At 38.2% G+C, this 21,860-nt stretch overlaps 1 protein-coding gene across 6 annotated transcripts in view; it reads right to left on the reverse strand.

Moving 5' to 3' along the window:
- Window positions 1–206: 206 nt before the first annotated feature.
- Window positions 207–21,860, reverse strand: part of CCSER2 (coiled-coil serine rich protein 2) — a 62,141-nt gene continuing 40,487 nt past the window's right edge. For 4 of the 6 annotated variants that reach the window (XM_063406050.1, XM_063406053.1, XM_063406051.1 and 1 more), the window contains one exon: window positions 207–5,447. In XM_063406050.1, coding sequence (XP_063262120.1) covers window positions 4,626–5,447 — 822 coding nt within the window. In that variant the 3' untranslated portion in view covers window positions 207–4,625. Of the gene's footprint in view, window positions 5,448–13,702; window positions 13,788–21,860 lie in introns of all 6 variants that reach the window. The other 2 variants (XM_063406055.1, XM_063406054.1) reach the window with 1 other exon arrangement.

The following is a 21,860-nucleotide window of genomic DNA, read 5'->3' on the forward strand; positions in this document are numbered from 1 at the left end:
TTTCCTTTATTAAGTCTCATGCTAAAAGCCTGCCATTTCTGTTTGAGAAAGACAATTCCAAGGAAAAAAAATCCACTGTAATCATAAGCCTCATCTCCCTGTCCCCTTGGATTTTCTGTCTACAGTTCTGTCTACATTTTGCACAACAACTTGATAAAACATAGAAGTGAGCAGTAACATAGAAGTGAGAAGTCAAGAGAAAGAGATACTTATTAGAATTATGACTTTTATTTTTATTCACTAGAGCAACATTGAGGAAAGAATTTTTACATACAGGTTTTTAATCAACTTTACAAGCAAATTCCAATATACAGTATTTACTCTGGCCTGGGTTAAAAAACCAAAAACAACAAAGCAGATAGTAAGGGTACCTCTTGTTTTAGCTAGTACTGAATTGAAGATTTAGCTACACAGGAGTTATGGTTTTATGGTGGTGCTTTCACAGTTAAGTAGGCAGTGAGCAGCTTTACATAACAGTGACTGAATTTCCTTGATAGCACAGTTGTAAGATGACCAAACTGAGCCCTACCACCAGGGTCACATTAAATCCACCCTGCTCAGAAAAACCTCTGTAACGAGATAAGGAACAGCTACGGAAGCCCAATTCAAGAACTGATTTCCATTTGTATGGCAAGAAAATGTCCACATTAAGAGGATTATGTGCTGTGCAAAACCAGAAATACTTCCCCTCCCTCAAACATGCAACCTACCCCAGTATGAGAGTTTAGAATGTGCACATGGCTGTGACATGCAAACAAAGGAAATCACGCAAACGGTGTTCCGTTTTCAGGCATCGTTACAACAAATCAGCATTCAGATCAAGGATGAAATGAACTGTACTGACCCATGATGCAGCCTCCTTGCTATGCCTACTCTCACTGCTACGAGATGGAAAGTTGAGGAACTGCTTTTTTTTTTCAGAACTGTAGCAAAATTGTGTCGTTTTGGATTTTCGGGGCCTTCGTAATTATTTCAATAAAGCTGGAGAGATAATATTGCACTTCTGTTCTCAAAACCGTATTCTGGGACCATTGTTCTTTAAGAGCTATGCTAGTCCTAGGGAAATTTTACCATTGGCTTTGATTGGAAGTAGGAAGTGCTAGCTTTAGGGAAGGGGAAGGTAATAATGGTCTGGCTGTATCATCAGTGTTAGAATTCCACGGTTAAATTAAAGTCATTGCACAACAAAAACTCAGTACACTATATGAATACCTTTAAACATGCTAGAGTGCATATCGATCCTGTGAAAGTGATGTGAGAATACCTTGGAAACAGCAACACTACCGGGGAAATTGGTTTCAAACAAAAGCCACACACAGCAGGAGGCATCTAGATTATTTTAGGCACAACTTCAAGCAATAAAGCTCATTTAAAGTGCAATTCCGTTCTTTTCTTTTGTGTTTATTCACTTGTTAAAATGTGTAATTGCCTCTGTACGCACATACTGCACAGTAGTTTAATACTTTTGTGAATATTGCACAAAAGAATGAGAAATCAAAACAACAAAAAAATGGCAATAAATCAGTTTTATCAACCTAAAAAAGACCCCTGAAGATATCAAATACTTAAATGTACACATTTGGGATAATCTGCACCAGTACTGATGAAGTATCTGCACCTTCCACAAGGTAGATATGATACCTGAAAATACTCAATCCCATTTGACAAGCCCTCTGAGTGCGCTCTCATCCATCGCTCCCCAAACCTCCTCTTTCACCAAGGTGAAGTTTCACACCTCACTTCACCCCTTCTCTCCCCGCTGCCCATCTCCTGACAGGCTTTGCCGTACTCTGGACTTACTATACGTGCAACAGAGCCTTCCCTGGTCAAGTCTGAAGAGCCCAAGCATGCAGGTGCCTTAGAGGGACGCCAGGTTAGCAGCTGAACACAGACACAAGCCAGGCTAGCATCTGTCTCATCCACGACCAAATCCTGCTGGCTCCAGCTCAGTCTCACTAATCTGTCAGAACAAAACGGGGAAATGCTATAAAAAAGGACTAAAATCTGCTTATGTTCCTTTAATACATATATACATGCCCATATAAATATAACATTCTCTTCTGGAAAGAAAAATTATGAACTGTCTTTTTAATAAAAACCTTGATCGTCTCTATATTCTTGGCTTTATTTGCTTTGATCATCTCCTTAATTTTCAGTAAAGGTGCAGATATGAATAAAGGTGTAGATATCTATACTTTTAAATGTAAACATAGAAATTGAAACATCACTAAATCAGGCTGGCAATACCTCCAGAATAAGAAGCAGAAGATGAACTTCTGCCAATAACATTAGGTGAAAATTGTATTTTTACACAAAATCATATACAACTAACAATAAAATCAGCTTCTCTTCAAGGAAAGTAAACTTAAAAAACACACCTTCCATAGAAATCTATATGGACTGGAAAATGAACGAGGAATCTGATCATTCCCTCAGCAGTCTTTAAACTCCTGAGAAACACAGTTAGCTGCCAGGAGCTAGTTTGGGGAATATAAAAAGTGAGTTTTATTTATTATTTTAATTTAAGTCAATACGTACACTAAATGCCACTAATTCAATGCTTTTCACGGAAATAAATTATTTTCCAGAGCATAATTGTTACTGCAATCTCAAGTTGTGGTTTCTGATCCTATACCAACAATTAACATTATTTGTCTTGTTATGTCTTGCTTACATTGTCATCGCCTCAGTTCACAGAACGTCCTGCAGGTCCCTTATTTCCAACTGATGTAAGTAGTTCTGAAAAAGAATCTCCCCTACCCATTTTCCCCTCATTAAGCTTTTCATTTTTTCACATCATCATCAGTTAAATAAAATTACAGTGTGAGAAATCCAAAATAATTCCTGAATATCAACTATGCACTGAAAACTCAGGTGAGACAACCCTTTTTTCATTCACCCAGCTGAGGTATCCATCAGGATACCCCCAGTTAAAGGGCTGAGATTATAGAAGCTGAATATTGAACTCATTTATGAAATGTCTACACGTACTCACTTTAATTCTCTCAAAGAAAATATTGTAATATGTCCATGTCCTACAGCCAGAGCCTAGAACAAACTAACACTGTGATGCATTTTACTGAGATTTATGTGCTCTTCAGGAACAGATCCTGAGCCAAGTTGTTGCTACAGCCTTCTGCTGCTGATTTATAACCAACTCGAGAACAGGAACAAAAGAACCTAACCAGTAACAGCCAAAGAGTCACACGAAAGATGGGAAGAACTGGAGATGGGACAGAACTTCTAATTTCTGGAAAGCTTCTTCACTGGATATGTGCACATGTAACTCGCATCATTTGTGTCATGGTCCCAGAGTGCACCAAGACTACTTTCAGAAAAAGTACTTCTCCTAGAGAGCACAAATACTTAGATTTTGTTTTTTATGCTTAATTTCCCCAAAAAGCTCCTTACCAGTTATCATGCACTTCTTCAGAAATTTAAAAAAAAAAAAAAAACCAACAAAAAAACCAACAACAACAACAAAACCACCAACCCCCCAAAGAAACGCATTTTTGAAAAACTCTTAAGAGTACCAGCTCTGGATTAGGACATAATAGGGTTGCTCAAAGCAAATAAGTGGGGTTAATTTTTTTCCTTTTTAAAAAATAGTTGCATTTTTAATATAAGTTTTATTCTGTAACATAGTTTCAAATTCTTACATATATGGCAAAGTTTGTGCAAAATTTCAAGTCAGGTACTTCAGAGCCTTTCAATATTAAACAGAAATCAATAAATACAAGCAGAACAATAAAAGTTTAAAACATTAATTAAAATGCATGTTGTGCAACCTCAATGACATAGGTGTTCTGGACCCCTTATTCCCAGAGGCTCCCTACTTACCAATTCCTAAGAGCCTGCATTGGAAGGTTTGGACAAACATCCTTAGCACTGCATTTCAAGAATCTACCCGGTAATGTGTCTACTCAACACAATAAAAACATACCACAATCATTTAACAAATGAGGATGTTTAGGCGAGAAGATTCATTTCACCCTGTGAAATCTGCCTAATGTCTGTGAACAGTGAAAACGGGATAAATAAAGAACAGAGCAACTTCAGATTACAGCAAAACAAAACAACACAACCCACCCGACCCATCAGATTAAATAACATTAAATATGTCAGTCTTGAGAGAATGATAAATACAAGGATTTTTGCATAGGCCTCTGGAATACAGAGTCAGAATTATGGCCAATAAAACATCTGCTAGTCAGTCTAATTTTCTACCACTGACCTATCGAGTACTCAGAACCAAGAAGTTAGACAGAACAGCAATTTCATTGTCTAATAACTCAAAGAGGTAAGAAGTAATTTCTGCCATCCTGAAATAAATAGTGCAGCATTCTGGCATTTGTGGTCACCACAGACTTGAGTATTTGCTTAATTACTAAGATTGCAATACCATCTTTATTACAGACCGACAATAAAATATAAAGCACTCTCAAGAGAAACTGCACAGCTCGTAACATCAGCCTCAGAACACGGCAGGATGGACAGTGCAAACCCTAAAGAAGATGCAGTTTGGAACAGTGACTGGGGATTTGCAGGCAGCAGGTACAGCAGGCTCCAAGGCAGTCACAACACGGGGAGTGGTAATGGCATCGTGCGGTGAGATGGGAGCGGCCTCAGTGTGTCTTTGGCTTCGGGAGGCGGGAATGCCGGCCGGAGGGCATGCTGTCCCCGGAATGCAAACCTGCAGAGTGTGCCTGCACGTTTTCCTTTCTCTGGACTGGTGGCCTTGGGATGCTGGACTTTAGGGAGGTGTTCTGAGGCTCTGGAGGTACTGGCGTGGATTTCTGACTGCTCACTTGCTTGGATTTAACAAAGGACGAACTTGGTGGGCGAAGTTTAGACACTTTCTGACTCTGTTTACCCTTCGGGTTTTCCTGCCCAGATGTTGGCTGTGGCTGAGTCGAACTCCTCAGTGGTAGAGGCTCACATTCCTTGGAAGCAGCGGAATGATCTGCAGATCGTACGGGAGTGGCCACGGTAGGAGGCACTAAAGCAGTTGGGGGTCTCGCAATTCTCGAAGTCTTTGGCTGAGAAGCCTGGTTTGTGAATGAGGGTTGACCTCTCACAGGTGATCCAGTCTGCACCTCTGGAGCATCAGCTCGTGTAGAGCTCTGAAAGTGGGAACGAGGTGGCAGTGTACCTTTCTTATTACCTGCCACCTTGCCAGGGTCTTCATTGTTATTGTTTTTCAAACTGTCCAAATATGAGGCATTTTCACCTTTTGTGTTTAACTGTATGCTCGCTAAGGAGTTCACGTCATTCAGGCTATTTGGGAGAGAGACATTTGCAGCATTTGGATTCTGATGATTTCCATTGTCATGCAGATCTGGTTTAGGATATTCACTGTGGGCCTCGATATGTGGAGTTTTTGTTAGTTTTCCCTGGGCGAGGTCTGTGGAATTGGGAAGGCTGCTGGAAGGCTGTAGTACTTGAGGCTGTTGAAGAGAACATAACACAAGAATATATTAGGCAGAGAAGACACCAGCTACACTCAGAATCCAACGTGAGCTGGCTGGATGCTTGGTAAGGGCTGTATATCTGGGTTTTTAAATCAAAACTTTGACTTTGGAAAAACAGGGTGGATCATGGGATGCGCACGAATGGAACTTGTAACTGAAGTGGAAAAAAATATACCAGCACTGAAATAAACAACAACATAAAGACAAAAAAGAAACAGGTCGGCTTAAAAAGGAAACATGAAGAAGGCATGGTCGATGGTTTCACCCAAATCTGCAGGACAGCACAAGAACTAACGTCGGTGCAGATTAATTCTAACAAAGTGCTTAACCCAAAGCACCAGCTGTGCCCAGCTTTAATTTCTGCTCACTGCATACTGACCTCAGCTACCCCAACCCTTTTACTGCACAGGCAGGAAAGGAGCTGCACGGACCACATGAACTTACAGGCCAGTTCCTTGCCTTACTGAGCCAGAAAATCTGGTGGAAGTATGAGCTAATCAGGCTACTGACTAAGCTCAGGTAACAGTTTTATCTTGAAGTGATTATAAATGGGCTGATAAAGAAACAGAGTTCATGTGAGAGTAGAGACCACACTCTACCACACTGATAACCATGGGATAAAGAGAACGGTAGAAGATTTTACATTTTATCAGAAGATACAATCTAGTCAGACACGCATCAGACAAGAGAAGTGCCAGTACCTCTTCTGGGTAATTTCTATTCTCTTTGCTCTGCCCTGTAAAGAGACTTAAAAGATTAATGGTGTACTAGCTTCACAATACATCCTAGACCTGCAACCTGGATACAGATCTTGGAAGCAATACTAAAAATTCTGCAATTCGTGGCAAACCCAAAATCTATTAAATCCTAAACTACAGTTTTAGCAGGTTTGGATTATTTGTCCCATTTTCTTTACAAAGGAGGGGAACTGAACTCCTACCAACTAGTTATCACTCAACTACTGGGATTCTTACCAGCTGACAGGTTGCACGTACAAAGTAAACAGGCTTATTCTGTTTACTAGTGAAAAAGAGTAAATAAAAAAGAGGTAATGTTTGGGTTACGGAGATTTGACTAAAAAGGTAATTTCAGTCACTCTCCTGAATTATTTACAAGTTCTAAAGAAAAAACTCATTATTTGCCTGGTCTTTTCACCTCTTCTTTAATCAGCAGAAAGAATGCAATGATAGCTGTACATGCCAGATTCCTGTTACACTTGTAGGGCATAGCCCACCTCAGGACTTTAGGCTTTTCATCTTTTCCTTGGCAGGATTACTACTGAAAACTGAATCCTCAAATTCCTCATCGAGAAAAAAAAATAATGGTTAATGAGAGGAAAATCAAGGCTTCCCAGTGTATTTTTTATTTATGAGCAGTTTTTCCCTTTAGAACGTAACAGTTGTCTCAGAAGGAAAGGCAAAATCTGGACCAATGACATCTGCTATCAGTGATAGACGTGTAAGGCAAATATCCTGAGCAGTCAGAACATGATTGTTTTGGAAAGAGGAAAGAGGGAAAAGATTTAAAAACAGGCAAAGAGGCCTCCAAAATGGTGTTAAATGAGCACAAAAACATTATTCCTTATGTGACCCCAAACTAGCTTAACTCTGTGAATCCTTCTTAACCATACAATCCTACAGGCAGGAAATGCTAAACATAAGGAATAATTCCACACACTGAGAAAGTTACAGCTTAAATAAACTAGTCCTCCAAATATTTCTTCCATTTTCCAGTGTTTATGTTTGGGTTACAGAAGTTATTGTCCTTCCAGTCTAGGAGTTGACAGGCAGATATTAGCCAAAATGATTTCCTGATTTGAGATCTCGCCTGCAAAACCAAAACTGCTAATAATGAATGCAGAAACCAACGCAATATGTACCCGATTCCTATGCAAATACTACAATAAATAAATCCTATTTTCTAATCCCACTGGGAAATAAAAAAATTAAAACATTTATAGCCCACAGTATTGTGTCAAATGTGGAAAAATAATTGTCAGAAAATTTTTCGCCCTCAGTTAGGAAGGGTTCTTAAATGCTAGTCTTCAAAAACACAGATAAATACTTAATATAATCAATAAAAATTCTAACTTAATATCAAATAATTCTAGCAAAACTAATCAACAAAATTAAAAAATTGGTAAGTTACAGAAGAAACTGCATTTGTATGGAAAATTGAGTTAAACATAAATGCTTCTGAAGTACAACAAAGCCATCAAGGTTTCAATAATACCATTTTGAATTCTGACAAAGGCTAGGTAGTATTTGAGCTCTTCCCTTAGGGCCATTTTCCATTTTACATATAAAAATAACCAAATACATGTTTCCCTCATTATCCTTAATACGTTTAAAAAGTCTAAGCAGCTTATTACCCAGAAAGTTAGTGATACTAAGGTAGAAAATGGCTCGGTGCTCAGAATTATGAGGACACTAAAGCTCTGGTATCATCTTTGCCCAGTTGTTTAAATACTGTCTTGCTTTCTAATTGTGAATTTCTATTCAAGATCTGTCCAATTCTCACAATGACAGATTTTAATATCATCAAATTTCTACATGCATTAACATTCAAAATGACACTAAAAGCAGCAAAATGCCACTTGCAAAATCTGCACGTAACACTTCACAAGGTATCCAACACTGACAACTGCATTATTGTCACACACAGCCCATATCTTTGTACTAAATACGAGTTCTCCTTTTATATAGAAAGTCTTTGAAATTCTGGCCATGCTACTGGTAAAAATAATGAGGTAGCTGAAGGACTGAAGTACTTGGTGAATTCCATCACATGAAGGAGGAGAAATAAAGAAACATTCTGCCTTCCAGGCATGGTATTTTATTTACAAGTTCTAAAAAAAAGGGTTTCATCTGCATTGTTTTGAGTGCACTTCTAGTAATATTTCTGGGGTGGGACAGACCATGATTTGGAAAAGACTGCCATGACTTCTATCATGTCCATCACCAGACTTCTATTTATGTCCCACAGAGAAAACATGCAGGCAGACAAACACCTGCACTCCTTTGGGATGCTCCTAAAAAGCAGAGCTGGACTTGAATATTTCAAGTATAATGTAACTGAAGACACTTAATTCTCCTCAAACTGGAAGTACATTAGACAAAGAGCTTTGTGCACATGATCCTTTCTGGACAAAGAAACAGATTTTTCTGTACTGGTAAGAGCTTCAAAGCTTTCCAAATATTGATGCACTAATCAAAATTACTCAATTCACTCCCTATTTCATTAGCATAAGAGATTTTTCCATTATTTCTCTCAAGTAAAACTGGCTGTTACATCATCCAGAGGAAGATGACATCCACAACAAGGATACCAGTATTGTACAGTTATCAAACTACTGAGGTTTGTATTAGCTTTGTGCTGGAAAACTGAAACATCACGTTGTACTGTTAAAGAAGTTAAATGGACTGTTAAAGAAGTTAAAAACGTGGTCATGACAGTGATACTCATTAATTAGCTGAAAATTCCCTTCAGTTTTGCTTTGGTTATCTTGACTCCCATCTCAATTCCCTTTATAATTCCTCTGTGGAATGAAATAAAGGCATTTTCTCCCTGCAGTATCTTGAGGAAGGAGGGAAGCGATGCAATGGAAAATCCAAGAACTGCATGCACATCTCCCACGGACATGCATCATGCACAGGGCAAAGAAAAAAACCCAACAGTGAAAATGCGTGAGGGGAGACGGGAATAAATCTGAAGTTGTACTGTACCACGCTTTATCACAGAAGTAATGGACTAACTTCTCAACTCCTTGCCAATGGCATAATGGAAAGCAGAGACAAGAAAAAGACAAGGACAATGATGTCAGAGGACCAAGACAAAACAGTGAGCAATTGCCATGACAGAACTGCACCTTTCACCATTTCAATTGCAATTACCACGTCTCCCACTGGTTTTTAGTCCTCCTTCAAGAAACAAAGGTAGCAACAGTGTTTAAGTAATGCAGTACAAAAACATTTATAGCACGACCTCCATGGAATACCTTCGCTCTTATAACTTCAAGGTTTTAATCTCTTACATTCCAAATACTGCAACTACAATTTGTGTGCATTATTACAACTGTAAAAAAGAAAAACCTTTGCATACATGCATATGTGTGTTCAATACCTAACCCTGAACAGCAAGGCCATGAAAGGCACAGATTTCCATCCTTGGATCATATTGCCCATATTTTTAACATCTCATCTTCCTAGCAATCCACTCATGAGTTAGAAGAGATATCTACCACAGGTTCTTTTTGGAAAGGGGTGGAAAGGGAGGGTCACAAATCCTGCTACATAATTCTTTCATTTCCTCATCAGTTCTGCCACCCCTCCTCTCACTGCCTTGGCCCAGGAGAAGCTGTCATTTCAAACCATGGCCTGTGCAGACAGGCCCTGCTGAAAGGCTGCACCAGACAGCTCTCATTTTCCACCTCTGGAAAAACATCAATGTTTCACACCTTAAATCTGCAGCATTTGCTAATATCTTCTTTTTGAGCTTTTTTTTCTCTTTCTTTCTCTTTGATCTAGCTGTATTATATCCACATTTCAGCATTAAAATGTAGGATTCTGCAGTATGGAGAATGACTTCAAATGCCACAAAACAACCACTTTTTTTTTTTAAGAATCATTCACCACAGCCATTAGGCTAGTAAAATAATTGGTAATGTGGCAAAGTGTTATTTTTTTTCCTGCACAGTCTGTACAGAAACCCCAGCTTGGAAAATTTTATTTTTTCAAAGAAAAATTACTTCAAGTAATATGTAACTATAGCAAGGCAGGTATTTCATCTACAAATATAAATACATGTGCAATAAGCAGATAAATATGACCATATACAAAATCAAGGGGATTTTTGCAAACATAAATTTAGTTAGGTACAAGAGACATTTCTCTTGTAGTGGACTCTGCAAGGACTGAAGTTGGGAGGAAAGGAGTTTTTCCTAAAAGACTCTTCTTCATATAGCTGAACACTCTTGGAGCAAAAATAATTGCATTAAAAAAGGCAGTAATTTCAGGAATTTTTTTTCATAATTTCAGACAGAATTTCTCAGCTAATGTTCTGGGGTAACTTGGTTCTGCTAACGCAAACACTCCATACACCCTACAAAGCTCTATCAGCCAGTTAAGCTTTGGAAACTTTTCAGCACTGAGCAACGTGTCTTTGTTGAAAAGAAAATGCATGAAAAAGCACAGCCTGGATCTGATTTACAGTCACTGGGCACAGAGTAGTTTTGTTCCTGGTGATAACAAGCTGTGTGTCACCTGCTAGAATTGCTTAGATTATCTCTGTCTCTAATACTTACATGCAGAAAGTTTAAATACTTCTTCCAGGATGTGCACAGTAAGTGGAGATACAACAACTGCAATGTTTGAATAACCAGTTTTGATCAGCATTTCTGTGTGGAGAAGCACTTGGGGCCTAAAGAAGGTGGTGTAATATTCTTGTATTACAACACAAACTCATGATTGCTTCCTTACCAATGTGTATTTTAAATGTTTGTTTCTAGAGCTGCCTCATTAAAGCTTTAGAACACAAATTGAAAAGGTTTAACTGTATTGAACAAAGTTTGAGATGTCATCAAAATATATCCTATAACCAAATGAAAAACAAATGACCATTACACAGGAGTTTAGTTCAAGACACGTGGGAATTACAGGAACAAAATTCTATGGTTTTTACTCCATATAAAATGACAAAATTAATGTACTGTTATCAAAGTGTTTATGAAATGCAAAGTGCTGAATTGTTTCCAAGGCTGGTGAAAAAACATGAAATTAATAAATGTGGAAATATCAAAAATTGTCATTAAAAGTGAAAAACATATATCCAATGCTGAGGTGTGTTGCAGTGCAGTGATAAGCTAAGGCAAGCTCAGCAGCAGATGTGCTGACATTGTGACTGGTGCTTAGAAAGAACCATAAACCCACACTAGTGTAATATTACCTAGCAGGGATATATTTCCTATCCTGTACAGCAGGAGGGAAATTATTTTTAGTTGTTTATACACTGTAATATGAACAGTTTACAGATTTACACCCTCATAATCTACAGTGCCTGTAAGTGATCTATGTATCCATCAGCTATTAACAGCACAGTGAAGAAAGCTGCAAAATTCAAATGCAGAGATGATATTTTAGGTTCAGGATCCAGAATTTAGGAAAGAAGTGCTCGACTTCCAAGTCTATACAGAAAACACAACCAGACAAAACCTGGGACAACCTCATGTTTCCATCATCTTCTCTGTACTCTTGCAAAAGAACACTGACATCAGTGTTTCAGGCTGTCCTACAATCAGTGGTGGTGCCCAGCTCACCATTTGCCTTAAAACCCTGTATTGGGCTCAAAAACCTGAACACTGAAACCACTGAACCAAGAGGGAAAGAAGGATACCAGTGACCATTCCAGTGATGTTCTACTTTACAGAACTGCTCACATAGTGATAAATCATTGATTTTTCAAGAATTTCATTTAAAATGTCTAAGGACTCTCCTAATTTATAGTATATTTTTACTCCCAGTGTTGCTCTATAGAGTAAACCTAAGGCTTAAAGAAAAAGCTAGGGATATTCCACTAGTGGAAACTTACTTTCCTAAACAGTGCATCAGTTATAGTTTAGGTTAACTAAACTTGACTATAGTTTAGTCAAGGACCCGTTTTCATTTACTTTACTTCCTTTACTAGCAATTCATTGAATGCAACACATAAAATGCATACTAAAAATCCAACCTGTTTTAGTAATGAAAGTCTACTATGGAATCCAAAATAAGAGGCCACCCTTGTTAGTGGAGGGATGAGGTGGAGGCTCAGAAAACCAGCAAGATTAGCAAGCAAAGTTTTCTTCTTCAGCTAGGCAGCCACTGTGAAGGATGTGCCACCAGAGGCTCTCGTGGCAGCTGAGACACTGTCCTCCCATTCGGACTCTCCAGTCACCAAGCCTCCAAACCATAACATTTATATCATCCTTGGGTCTAAAACTGATCTCCTTGAGGTCACTCGCTGTTGATAGGACAGGGAATCACACAGGCTGTGCTACTGCTGGCCCCTCCACTCAGCAACAGAAGGGACAATAGTCACATTTTGGGGTTCTACGTTCATTACACACACAGAGTCCCACATCAAACACCACAGAAAAATGAAGCACACCCCTTATTGCACAGAGAAAAGCCCATGGAACAGGCTGGGCATTCCTGATGAGTTGTTTACATGAACATTGTCACAGAAACATCAAGAGAGTATTTGAAGCACACTTTACAGAATACTAGATTTTTTCTGGTAATTGGTATAAGTAAGGATCATTGCAGTGTGAAATATATGTAAGCTTAGTTTTCCAAAGTACAGCTTACTCTTCAGATCTCCATTGGCCCTGGAAATCTTACTTTGTTTCCATAATTTGATTTTTCCTTTATTTCTTGTCCAAATACACTCTTGAGCTTTGCTAGGCAAACACTGTAATTTGCAAATTACAGTACATTTAAAAAATATAACTTTAGCATTATGAAGTAGTTATATTTCTTCAAACACATATCTGTTCAAAATGCAATACCAAAGCACAAAATAAGACTTACCATTCCTCTATGTCTACGTAAGCACACAGTTTTAAAATCAGCAATTGTCTTTTGTTTTGCAGATCCAAGCCAAGTGAACAAATGCATCTTATACCAGCCCACATTGTAGCTAGCACATAAGGAACGTTAATAAATCATGCAACTTGTGCAACAGCCACTTCAGTGTAAGAGAAGCCTTTTTACAACAAATACCAAGAGAGGGGGCGAAAAAAATTAGTTTGAGGGAAGCCATTCTGCAAAGTTAAAACTTTTAGTGAGAGACAACGCAAAGGACACTTTCCCACCGAGACTTTTGTGTACAACCACGACGCGTTCACGTGAACACACCCACGGGCGCGCGAGCAAACAGCACACACACGGACAGGAGAGCATCACAGCCACGGAGAACAGGGAGATGCAGCAAGCAAGACTGATGTTAGACACGACTGGAAACAAGGGCCTACTCGGGTTTGCCTGAAGAACTGCTGAGGTCTATTGGCGTTTAATGACTGTTACAGAACTATGAGTGGTACGGCGGCCGGAGGAAGCGGTTTGTTAGGCACGGACTATCGTGTATGCCTGGAGATCTGCCTGAGAGAGGAGGGGACTACGAGATGAACAGTGCGTGCAAAGGGGAAGCTTCTACTGGAACACGGTGAGGGAGATGAGTGAGAGGTACAGACTCACTCTGTCTGCGGTGCGGTGGAACACTCCGAGGGATGCCCTGGAATGAGCCCTGCCAGGGAGAGAAGGAGGGAGCAGAATACCCACCCTGTGCAGAAAGAGAGAGGGGGAGAAGTATAATAAAAAAAGAGAACAGGGAAAAACAAGACACCAAAAAGCCACACCATTCTTTTGCTTTTTCCCCCAGAAAGGTATCATTATTTTTCCAGTTGTTCTACCTTATAAAAGTTTCTCTACTTTGTTACACGCTACCAAAGCCCAGATGTCCTAAATGAGTCCGAACTCTTACAAAATATCTCCATTTTTGTTCAATATGTAAGTACACATTTCTGTCCAAGATAGTTTTAGGGGAAGAGTACAGAAACTAAGCTTATCATGATTAAAAATATATGATAAAATTGTATTTATACAGCTTTCAGAAGTATTTTAAAAATACCTCAACAAGTAGTAGCTTACTTAGTCCTAGTCTACTGTAAAACCAGTCAACTTTAGTTTACAACAAAAATTTCTAATGCATACAAACAAATTTTCCAGCAAGTCCTGGTGCTTTAGATGCCACTTTATTCCAATTTCATCAGTATTATTTCTTGTGGAAGAGGTGACACAGAACTGTTTTCCTCACACTTTGCTCTTGGAGCTTGAAAAGGATCAGGGAACTGTGCAGATCCATGCAGGGCAGGGTTTGCCTGTCAGAGCTCTCAAACAACCACAAGTATGACACACAGTGGTTGCTACATTCTCAAAACAAGGAAAGGTAATTTTCTTATTACTTTTCCTGCTCCCCCCACATCCTTACCTTTGCAAATCCAAGCTGCAACTTCCCTCCTAAACAACACAATGTTGATTTCCTATTTCAGCAGGACAGGTCTAAGCATTTGCAATCCTTTTGCCATTTAAGCAAGCTGAAAACTGCTTTTCTAAGTCCTGGAACACGGGTACTACACCAGTGACTGCCCCACAGCAACTACCTGTGGCTACTCTGTGAGCCAGCAGGCTGAAGGGATCTGAACAGCACCTGCATGACATAAAACAGGAACCCACTCTGCCCCTCCTCTCCAGATTCTCTGCTGCAGACCACACTGCCATGGCTGTAAATAATAAAGTATTTGACTTCCATGCTACTTTTGAAACAATGCTAAACATCACAATGTTTCTATAAATAAATATTCTGCTTTTATTTGTCTTAGGAGAGTTTTAGACACTTCCCTGATCTTCTAGTTATCCTTACCTAATCAGGTTTTAGCCAGCACTATTCCAGGTTTCACTGCTGCTAAGATGAAACTTAACACATGCATTTAACCAAGTCTTAGATTCTGCTAGTCAGAACACTTTTCATCAAAACAGGACATAAAGGAAAAAGCCTGACAAGACTCCTTTATTGTTCTTCAGAAGCTGAGATAAAACAATTACTGCAGCAAAATCTAAGGGGGAAAATGAAACAAGTTCTCCAGTCTGATAATCTCTAGATGGAGGTATTGATTACCTTGTGTTCTTACAGTCCTCCATCAGTGGTCATTAAGATCACATTTTTAGACTGCTGCATGAAAGGACTGGAACAGCTTCACTCAAGCAATGTGACAAAATAATTTAATGTACTGCCTCAGCTGAATAGGTACATACATTAAATACATAAATAGTCCTGAGAACATGACTTATCAATCAATGACTGATGAGAAAATTATCAAACGCTTTGGAATTTCATAGCGCAGTACAAAAGAACACTGCATTTTACAGGTTTGTTCACATTTCATCCCAAACTGTGTCAGAGTGCTGGAACACCAAGAAAAACCCTTTCCATTCTCTAAACATAACTAAATCTCCACATAATAGAAAGTACATTATCACCAGGCACAAGTCTGATTTTGCACAGACTCATCTCAGTTGGCAGTGGGCTTTTTCAAGACTTCTTTGAATTTTTTTAACACTTTAAGAAGTGAGGTGAAAATTTTATATCCTCTCCCTTTTACCCTCTGAAAGAGAGATTAAGAGAAGCACAAGCCATCTGAGCTACATAACAGTTAAGACACTATTGTAAAGGCTATGAAATATTCACATGTCTTGATATGTTCCAGAATTTTTTAAGCATCATATTAGCACTTCAAAGCACAGCACTAAAAGTACAGTCTTCTCAGTAATTCTTCATGCTACTTTATCATTGCTCTGGCTGGAGAGGTAAATGAGGAAAGTGAAAGAAACTTCCTTGAATCTTTTGCCTGCTGAACTGATCTGGTGTCCAGGCACATTTTAATCCCCTTCTCCCAAATGCTGCAGTTGACATTGCTCCATATAGGTAAGTTTCAAATAAATGCCAGATTTCTATTTTGTAATAAATGAATTAAAAAAAAAATTCTAAAAATACCCCAAACAAGGATTGTTTAATTGTACAGCAAATAGGGTAATTAAAATCAACATCAATTGAAAAAGTCAGGATCAGCAGATACAGCACTGGGAATGTATTAAGATGAAAGCTATGACTTAAACTGATTATAAAAATGATAAAGGATGTATCAATCCCATTGATATAGCACATTAAGATTTAAGTATCTGCAAATATGTCTGGCTTACAAAAAGATTAATTTTCTTTTATTAGTAATTATTGTACAAAACTCCAGCAAATTTACCAAGCTTTGTTCTTTAAACATCGACTCATATTCATCTCCTATTACTCAAATGTGCACTGTGGTTCCAAGAAATCCAAAGAGGAGGAAAAAAGACACTAATAAACACGTCTCCTCAGACAATGGTACACATTCAGAATATAAAGATAATGTGGCAGTTTCCTACTAAAAGTAAGAAAGAAGAAAAACCTGAATCACCACTCCCTCAGTAAAATGTCTATAAAACTCGTAAGAAAGGAATTCTAGAATTAAAAGTTGACAACATGACTTACCTCAACTTCTATTAAAAAAACCCAAACCGAAACAAAAAGTATCTGATGGGATTCTTCTAGGTTCTGAAGCAAGTTTTTCCACCAAGACTTTCATGTTACACAGCAGTTTGAACAGCCCCTTCCCACAGCTATGATGTGCATCCAGCCACTACTCTGAAATCCCATTCCTCTTATTTTCCAGATAATAGCAAAGGCATCCCCAAAGAGAAGTGAATCAGAGTTTTAAGCCAACATGAGATTCAGGAGTGAAAAAACAGGAGCAGCTGAGCTAAAGCAGCCTACAAACCAGAAGGACAAATGTTCTTCTGAGATCCTGATGCATTGTACTATCCCTTCAGGTTGTACTAAATGCTTTATGAAGTTCTGACTCTTAACTGCACTGGGAAAACCTGGTGGCTGTTTCTTCTTTTAAATGCTACTATGAAGAGTAAGGCCAGAGTTTTCCATTGTTAGTTATGAGCAGACTTCAGAAGCTTAGAATAAGAGATCTCATGAACAAAAGCAATTGCTTCTGCCAGAAAAGGAAAAGTGAAATATTTCTAAGCTATTGCCACACAGTAATTTTAGCCAACAGCCAGATATTCCAGTTCTTTTCCCACAGATACACCAACATGCAAAACTGCTACTGTTTTATAAAGTCTTTTCTGCTGCAGAAACAAATGCAAATACAGCCGAGATCCTTTCTTTAATCCATACAACTGGAGCCTCTGAGCACTTCAGTGAGGAGGTGACTTTTGCTGCCTCTCACCAAGCACTGCCAGTTGTCTGACACACACTCAGAGCTCCACAGCATGAGCACACCTAGAATGACAGACTCCAGTACTGAGGCAAACAAAATGTTTCTGCAGCAGTCTTCTCTCACTGGCCTAGCACCCAGAAAGAGACCATGAGTGAGCAGTTCTGACATGCAATAGTCTCTCTGAAGGTATTCAGATGAAAACCATCCCTAACCCAGTTTTACGTGCTGGTTTACACTAGACCAACAATAATTGCTTGTGAAGGGTTCAAGGACCTCCCTTCTGGGTAATCCCTACGTGTCATGCACAGTCACAGCACAAGAGACACGTGCCCAGTTTGACCACCTAGTCCAGCTATGGTTTTGTTTCACCAAGTACATGTGTAAGAACATGAAGGCAAACAGCAGAGCATTGGACAGTGAGAGAAAATAAGGCTGGATGTGAAGATGAACAGAGTGACTGCACCTCAAAAGCTGCAAGTTTAAATTAATGGTTGTGAAGCTGACACATACAGGATGTTTAAGGCTAAGGTGGAAGGAGATACTGAAACCAGAAGGACAACAGTACACAGAGACAGACAAAGGATTACAAAGGTGCATCAAAACAATTGTCAGGAAAGGCTTTGGAATGACAAACTAGAACAAAATTCAAAAGGGAGGCAAAGAATATCTCAGTGCAAAAGTAAAGAAAAAATGGAGCAAAGAACAAGACCATGCACGTTCCCCATGCAAACTGACAGGTTCTGCTGTCACTTTAGCAGAGACAAGAATGAACTTGCACGCACATTTAGGCAGCAAAGCTCCTTCTCATCACTGTGATCTGTTACAAGGGGAAATACCCAGCTTTTACTGTACACACTATCTACTCTTGTAGGGAGTGGAAGAGCAACCAGCGACTTGGAGGAACTGGTCCTCACAGGCCAGAATCCTCTGCAGGTACCTTGGAACAAATTCAGGGCTTTGCAGTTTGCTTGCTTGTCATTTACTTCTCAGCACCTGCCAACATCCTTTCCAGCCCAAGAAACCAAATGATTTATCAACAAAAACTTGACTTCTAACCCCTTTACACTCAAAGTCTGGAAAATATCAGTATTTACTATTAGAGAAACAATGCTGCAGAGCCTGCAAGTCAAGTGTGGCAATGGGTGCTAACATTTTTCTTTCTTGTAAGCTGCCCACTAACATTAATTTCTTCAGGTAATTTTTATCTTCTTCCAGGGTTTGGTTATTTTCTTCCATGACAGTAAAATCATAAGACACACTAACTGGAATGAATTCTGTATAAGAGACCTGTAAGAAATCCTTTCAGAAATGTCATGGTCTACCCTGCCAGCAAATATTTGTACAAGCTTTGATCCCAAGGATGGCTAATCAAGAATAAAGCACAAACAATAAATAATCACCTAAATTTTGAGCATCCTGCCAGGACACTTACAAGATGTCACAGGCACAGCAGACAGGCAATAGGTTGCTACCTATGAATTTTTAAAAAGCCAAATTTCCCAAACATTTCTTTCCAGCCCCTGGTTTTTAATTATGTGAGCACTAAGTTCCAAGGATTAAGTCAAAGTTACATAACTTCCACTTATGTACATATTTACCTTTAGATATGAAAAAATTTAAAAGTACTTTGAAAAACAATGGTCCCTGAAGAGAACAACACCAGACAAGTTTATAATCACACCAGAATGGGCCATTTTTTAGAAATATTTAATAACAAAGAAACTATGTGAACATGACTTTCAAAAATGAGTATGTTTAATGATCTCTACTTATTTAGTGGCAGAACCATGAAGTGATCAGAAGTAGCAGCTGAATTGCAGCAATTCATATGCTTTTGAATTCCTAACTGAAGCAGCTGCTTTCCACTCTGTTTTCCAGTTTATTCTACCATCTATTCTTTATGACACACTACATTAATAATGTTTGTTAAGGTATGTTTGGGTAAGCATTTAAAGTATTCCTTGGAACACTAAATCACTGTGTTCCCCCACTAGTACTAACTCCTGAGGAATAAACTCATTGTATCAGTTCTGATTTGTATAGAATATAAGGAATTTTTAAATAGTCACATTAATTTTGAAAATTTTGATACCTGTAGTAGCTAATATCCACCATAATTTAAAATGACTGCCAAGTCAACACTAAGAGGAAGAACTGAAAAAGTTAAATAGTCATCAAAATTGAAAACTATTAACAAGCTTAAAGAAACAAAAAGCTAAGATGCTTCAAAGGAGCCATTCTGTCATTGCCAAGACTTCAATTACAATTTGGTTACAAAAACAAAAAAGCTTGGCTATATAAAAAAAATCTAGTCTACATAAAAACCCAATAATTTCATAAACACAATATTTCATGATTTATATGACATATAGGACCAATAAACATGATTTTTCCTAGTCTTTGTTTCTAGGTCAAGACTGATAAATTAAACTGAACAGGAATGTTAGTAGAGCAAAACAATTTCTTTAAGAGCGTTTTGGGATTTGAGTAGTGAGAATATGTTTTCCCTGGGTGACTCCTATTTATTGTGCTTTCTATTTATTGTACTTTCTTACAAGAAAATAAGAGCTGATTGTGCCTCCTTTCAATTGCAAGAGATTTTTTTGTTATTAGGTTCCAGATTAAAAATTATTTTATACATTTATATGTCTATTAAGCCATGCAAAGAGGCATCCAAATGTTAGCAGAGGAAGCATTAAACCAGAAAGTTGAGGTGTGACCATTAGAACTGAAATTTGGCTGCACCAGCCAGACCATTGTCCTCATTGAAGAAATCTCACATTACGGAATTCCTGTTTCTGTTGGCTGACAGAAAGCCTGTTATTTACAAATATGCACTGAAGACATTGCAAGGACCCAAAGAACATGCCTAAAACATTCTGCCCAAAAATTTCCCAGCTATCAGAAGGTCCTGAAAAGCAGCATAGTTTCAAAATTTTTAACACTTCATGAATTTTCCAAAATCTGTTAACACTTCATGAATTGATAGAAGTCCTTTACCAATTTCATGAGAAGCTTCGCACATGGATAAAAATACCAAGATGTCTGGGTTGTGCATGCAATGGTCATATGGCTAGAAATATATATGTGTATCCTATAGATATATCCACAAACCCAACCATGAATACAGCAGAAGTTCCTCTAGCTCTTCTTAGAGACACTGTCCCTTAACCCAAACTTCCTCCTGACAAAAAAATGTCTTTTTGAACAAAATTACATGTAACTTTAAAAAAATATACTGACCAACCTGGCCCAAACCAGCCAATTGTGCTGAGTGACTCCTTGTGCTTGAGACAGCAACTCAAATTCCCCATCTTCTCCAATATCTTTGTCTTATGAATCAACACCACAAGCTGCACAAACTAAACTTGTGTGATTAGCAACTAACTTTGCAGGACTATTAATCTGGTCTCTGAAGCCATGTGATAAATGGGGTAGAAAAAAAGGAAGGTGGAAACAATAGCCACCAACCTTGTAACAGTATCAATGCACAAAGCCATCCAACGAACAGCACACACATGAAATTAAACCGGGAAAAAAGAAACAATGCTCAGAAGCTCCAAAGTAAAAGGAGATGAAACAAATGGGATGGACAAAGGTGTCACATGTACATGGGGGAGCAGAGGTGTCAAAGGAAACCAAAACTACTTAAGGTTATAATCTTTTGAGAGCAAGTTCTTGTCAGACAGAAAGAAGGAGGTTGGGAAATGTGGGTAAGGCTGTTTGCCAGTAACTGGTGAACACAGCGTGGTGGTGCTTCTGTTCTAGTGCTGTATATTTAAAAGAGTAACTTTAGAAGGATAACAGGAGTGATTTATCTATTACAAGCTCACATCAGGTAACTCAATGTAGGATAAAAACAAAGACACAAACCCCATTTTTAACCTTTTATTAAAATGTCCTAGGTTTTCTAGCTAGACCAGTAAAGATCCAAATGCTATTTGCTGGTGATGAACAAAAGTTTTGTTTAGCAAAGGTAATTCCTTCTTATTATATCAAATATGTTGTCTCTCCCCCATAAATATTCTATTGGTGTTTCATGAAGAATGTAAATTTTACACAGTGAAAACAAATGTGATCCATGCAACAACATATGGGAATGAAGATGTCTTTGTCAAAGTGATTTTCAAACAATTATTTTTTTAATGATTCAAGTCATTAAAATGAATTATAAAAAAATAATAAGAAGAAATATTAAACAATATTAACTTTTGTTTTTACACTTATGCACTGAAACTCAGAATACACTGTTTCTTTTCCTCACCAAATATCAAAATATCAACAATGAAAATTTGACCATGAAAAAGCCCTAAGAGATAACTATGACTTTTAGGTCAGGATATAAGAAAATCTCTTAAGTATGACTAACTATAAAGCTTTGATTGACTGTAATTTAAATACTGCAAATGGTGATTATTTAAAGAGAAGATATTGAAAGTTTAATTATTTATTTTAATAAAAAGTTTGTAATATTTGTTTACACAACAGGGCTGCAAAAGAATGCAAGGGTTGCAGAGCAGGAAGGACACTGC

Source organism: Prinia subflava, chromosome 9 (genome assembly GCF_021018805.1).
Source record: "Prinia subflava isolate CZ2003 ecotype Zambia chromosome 9, Cam_Psub_1.2, whole genome shotgun sequence".
NCBI classification, from domain to species: domain Eukaryota; kingdom Metazoa; phylum Chordata; class Aves; order Passeriformes; family Cisticolidae; genus Prinia; species Prinia subflava.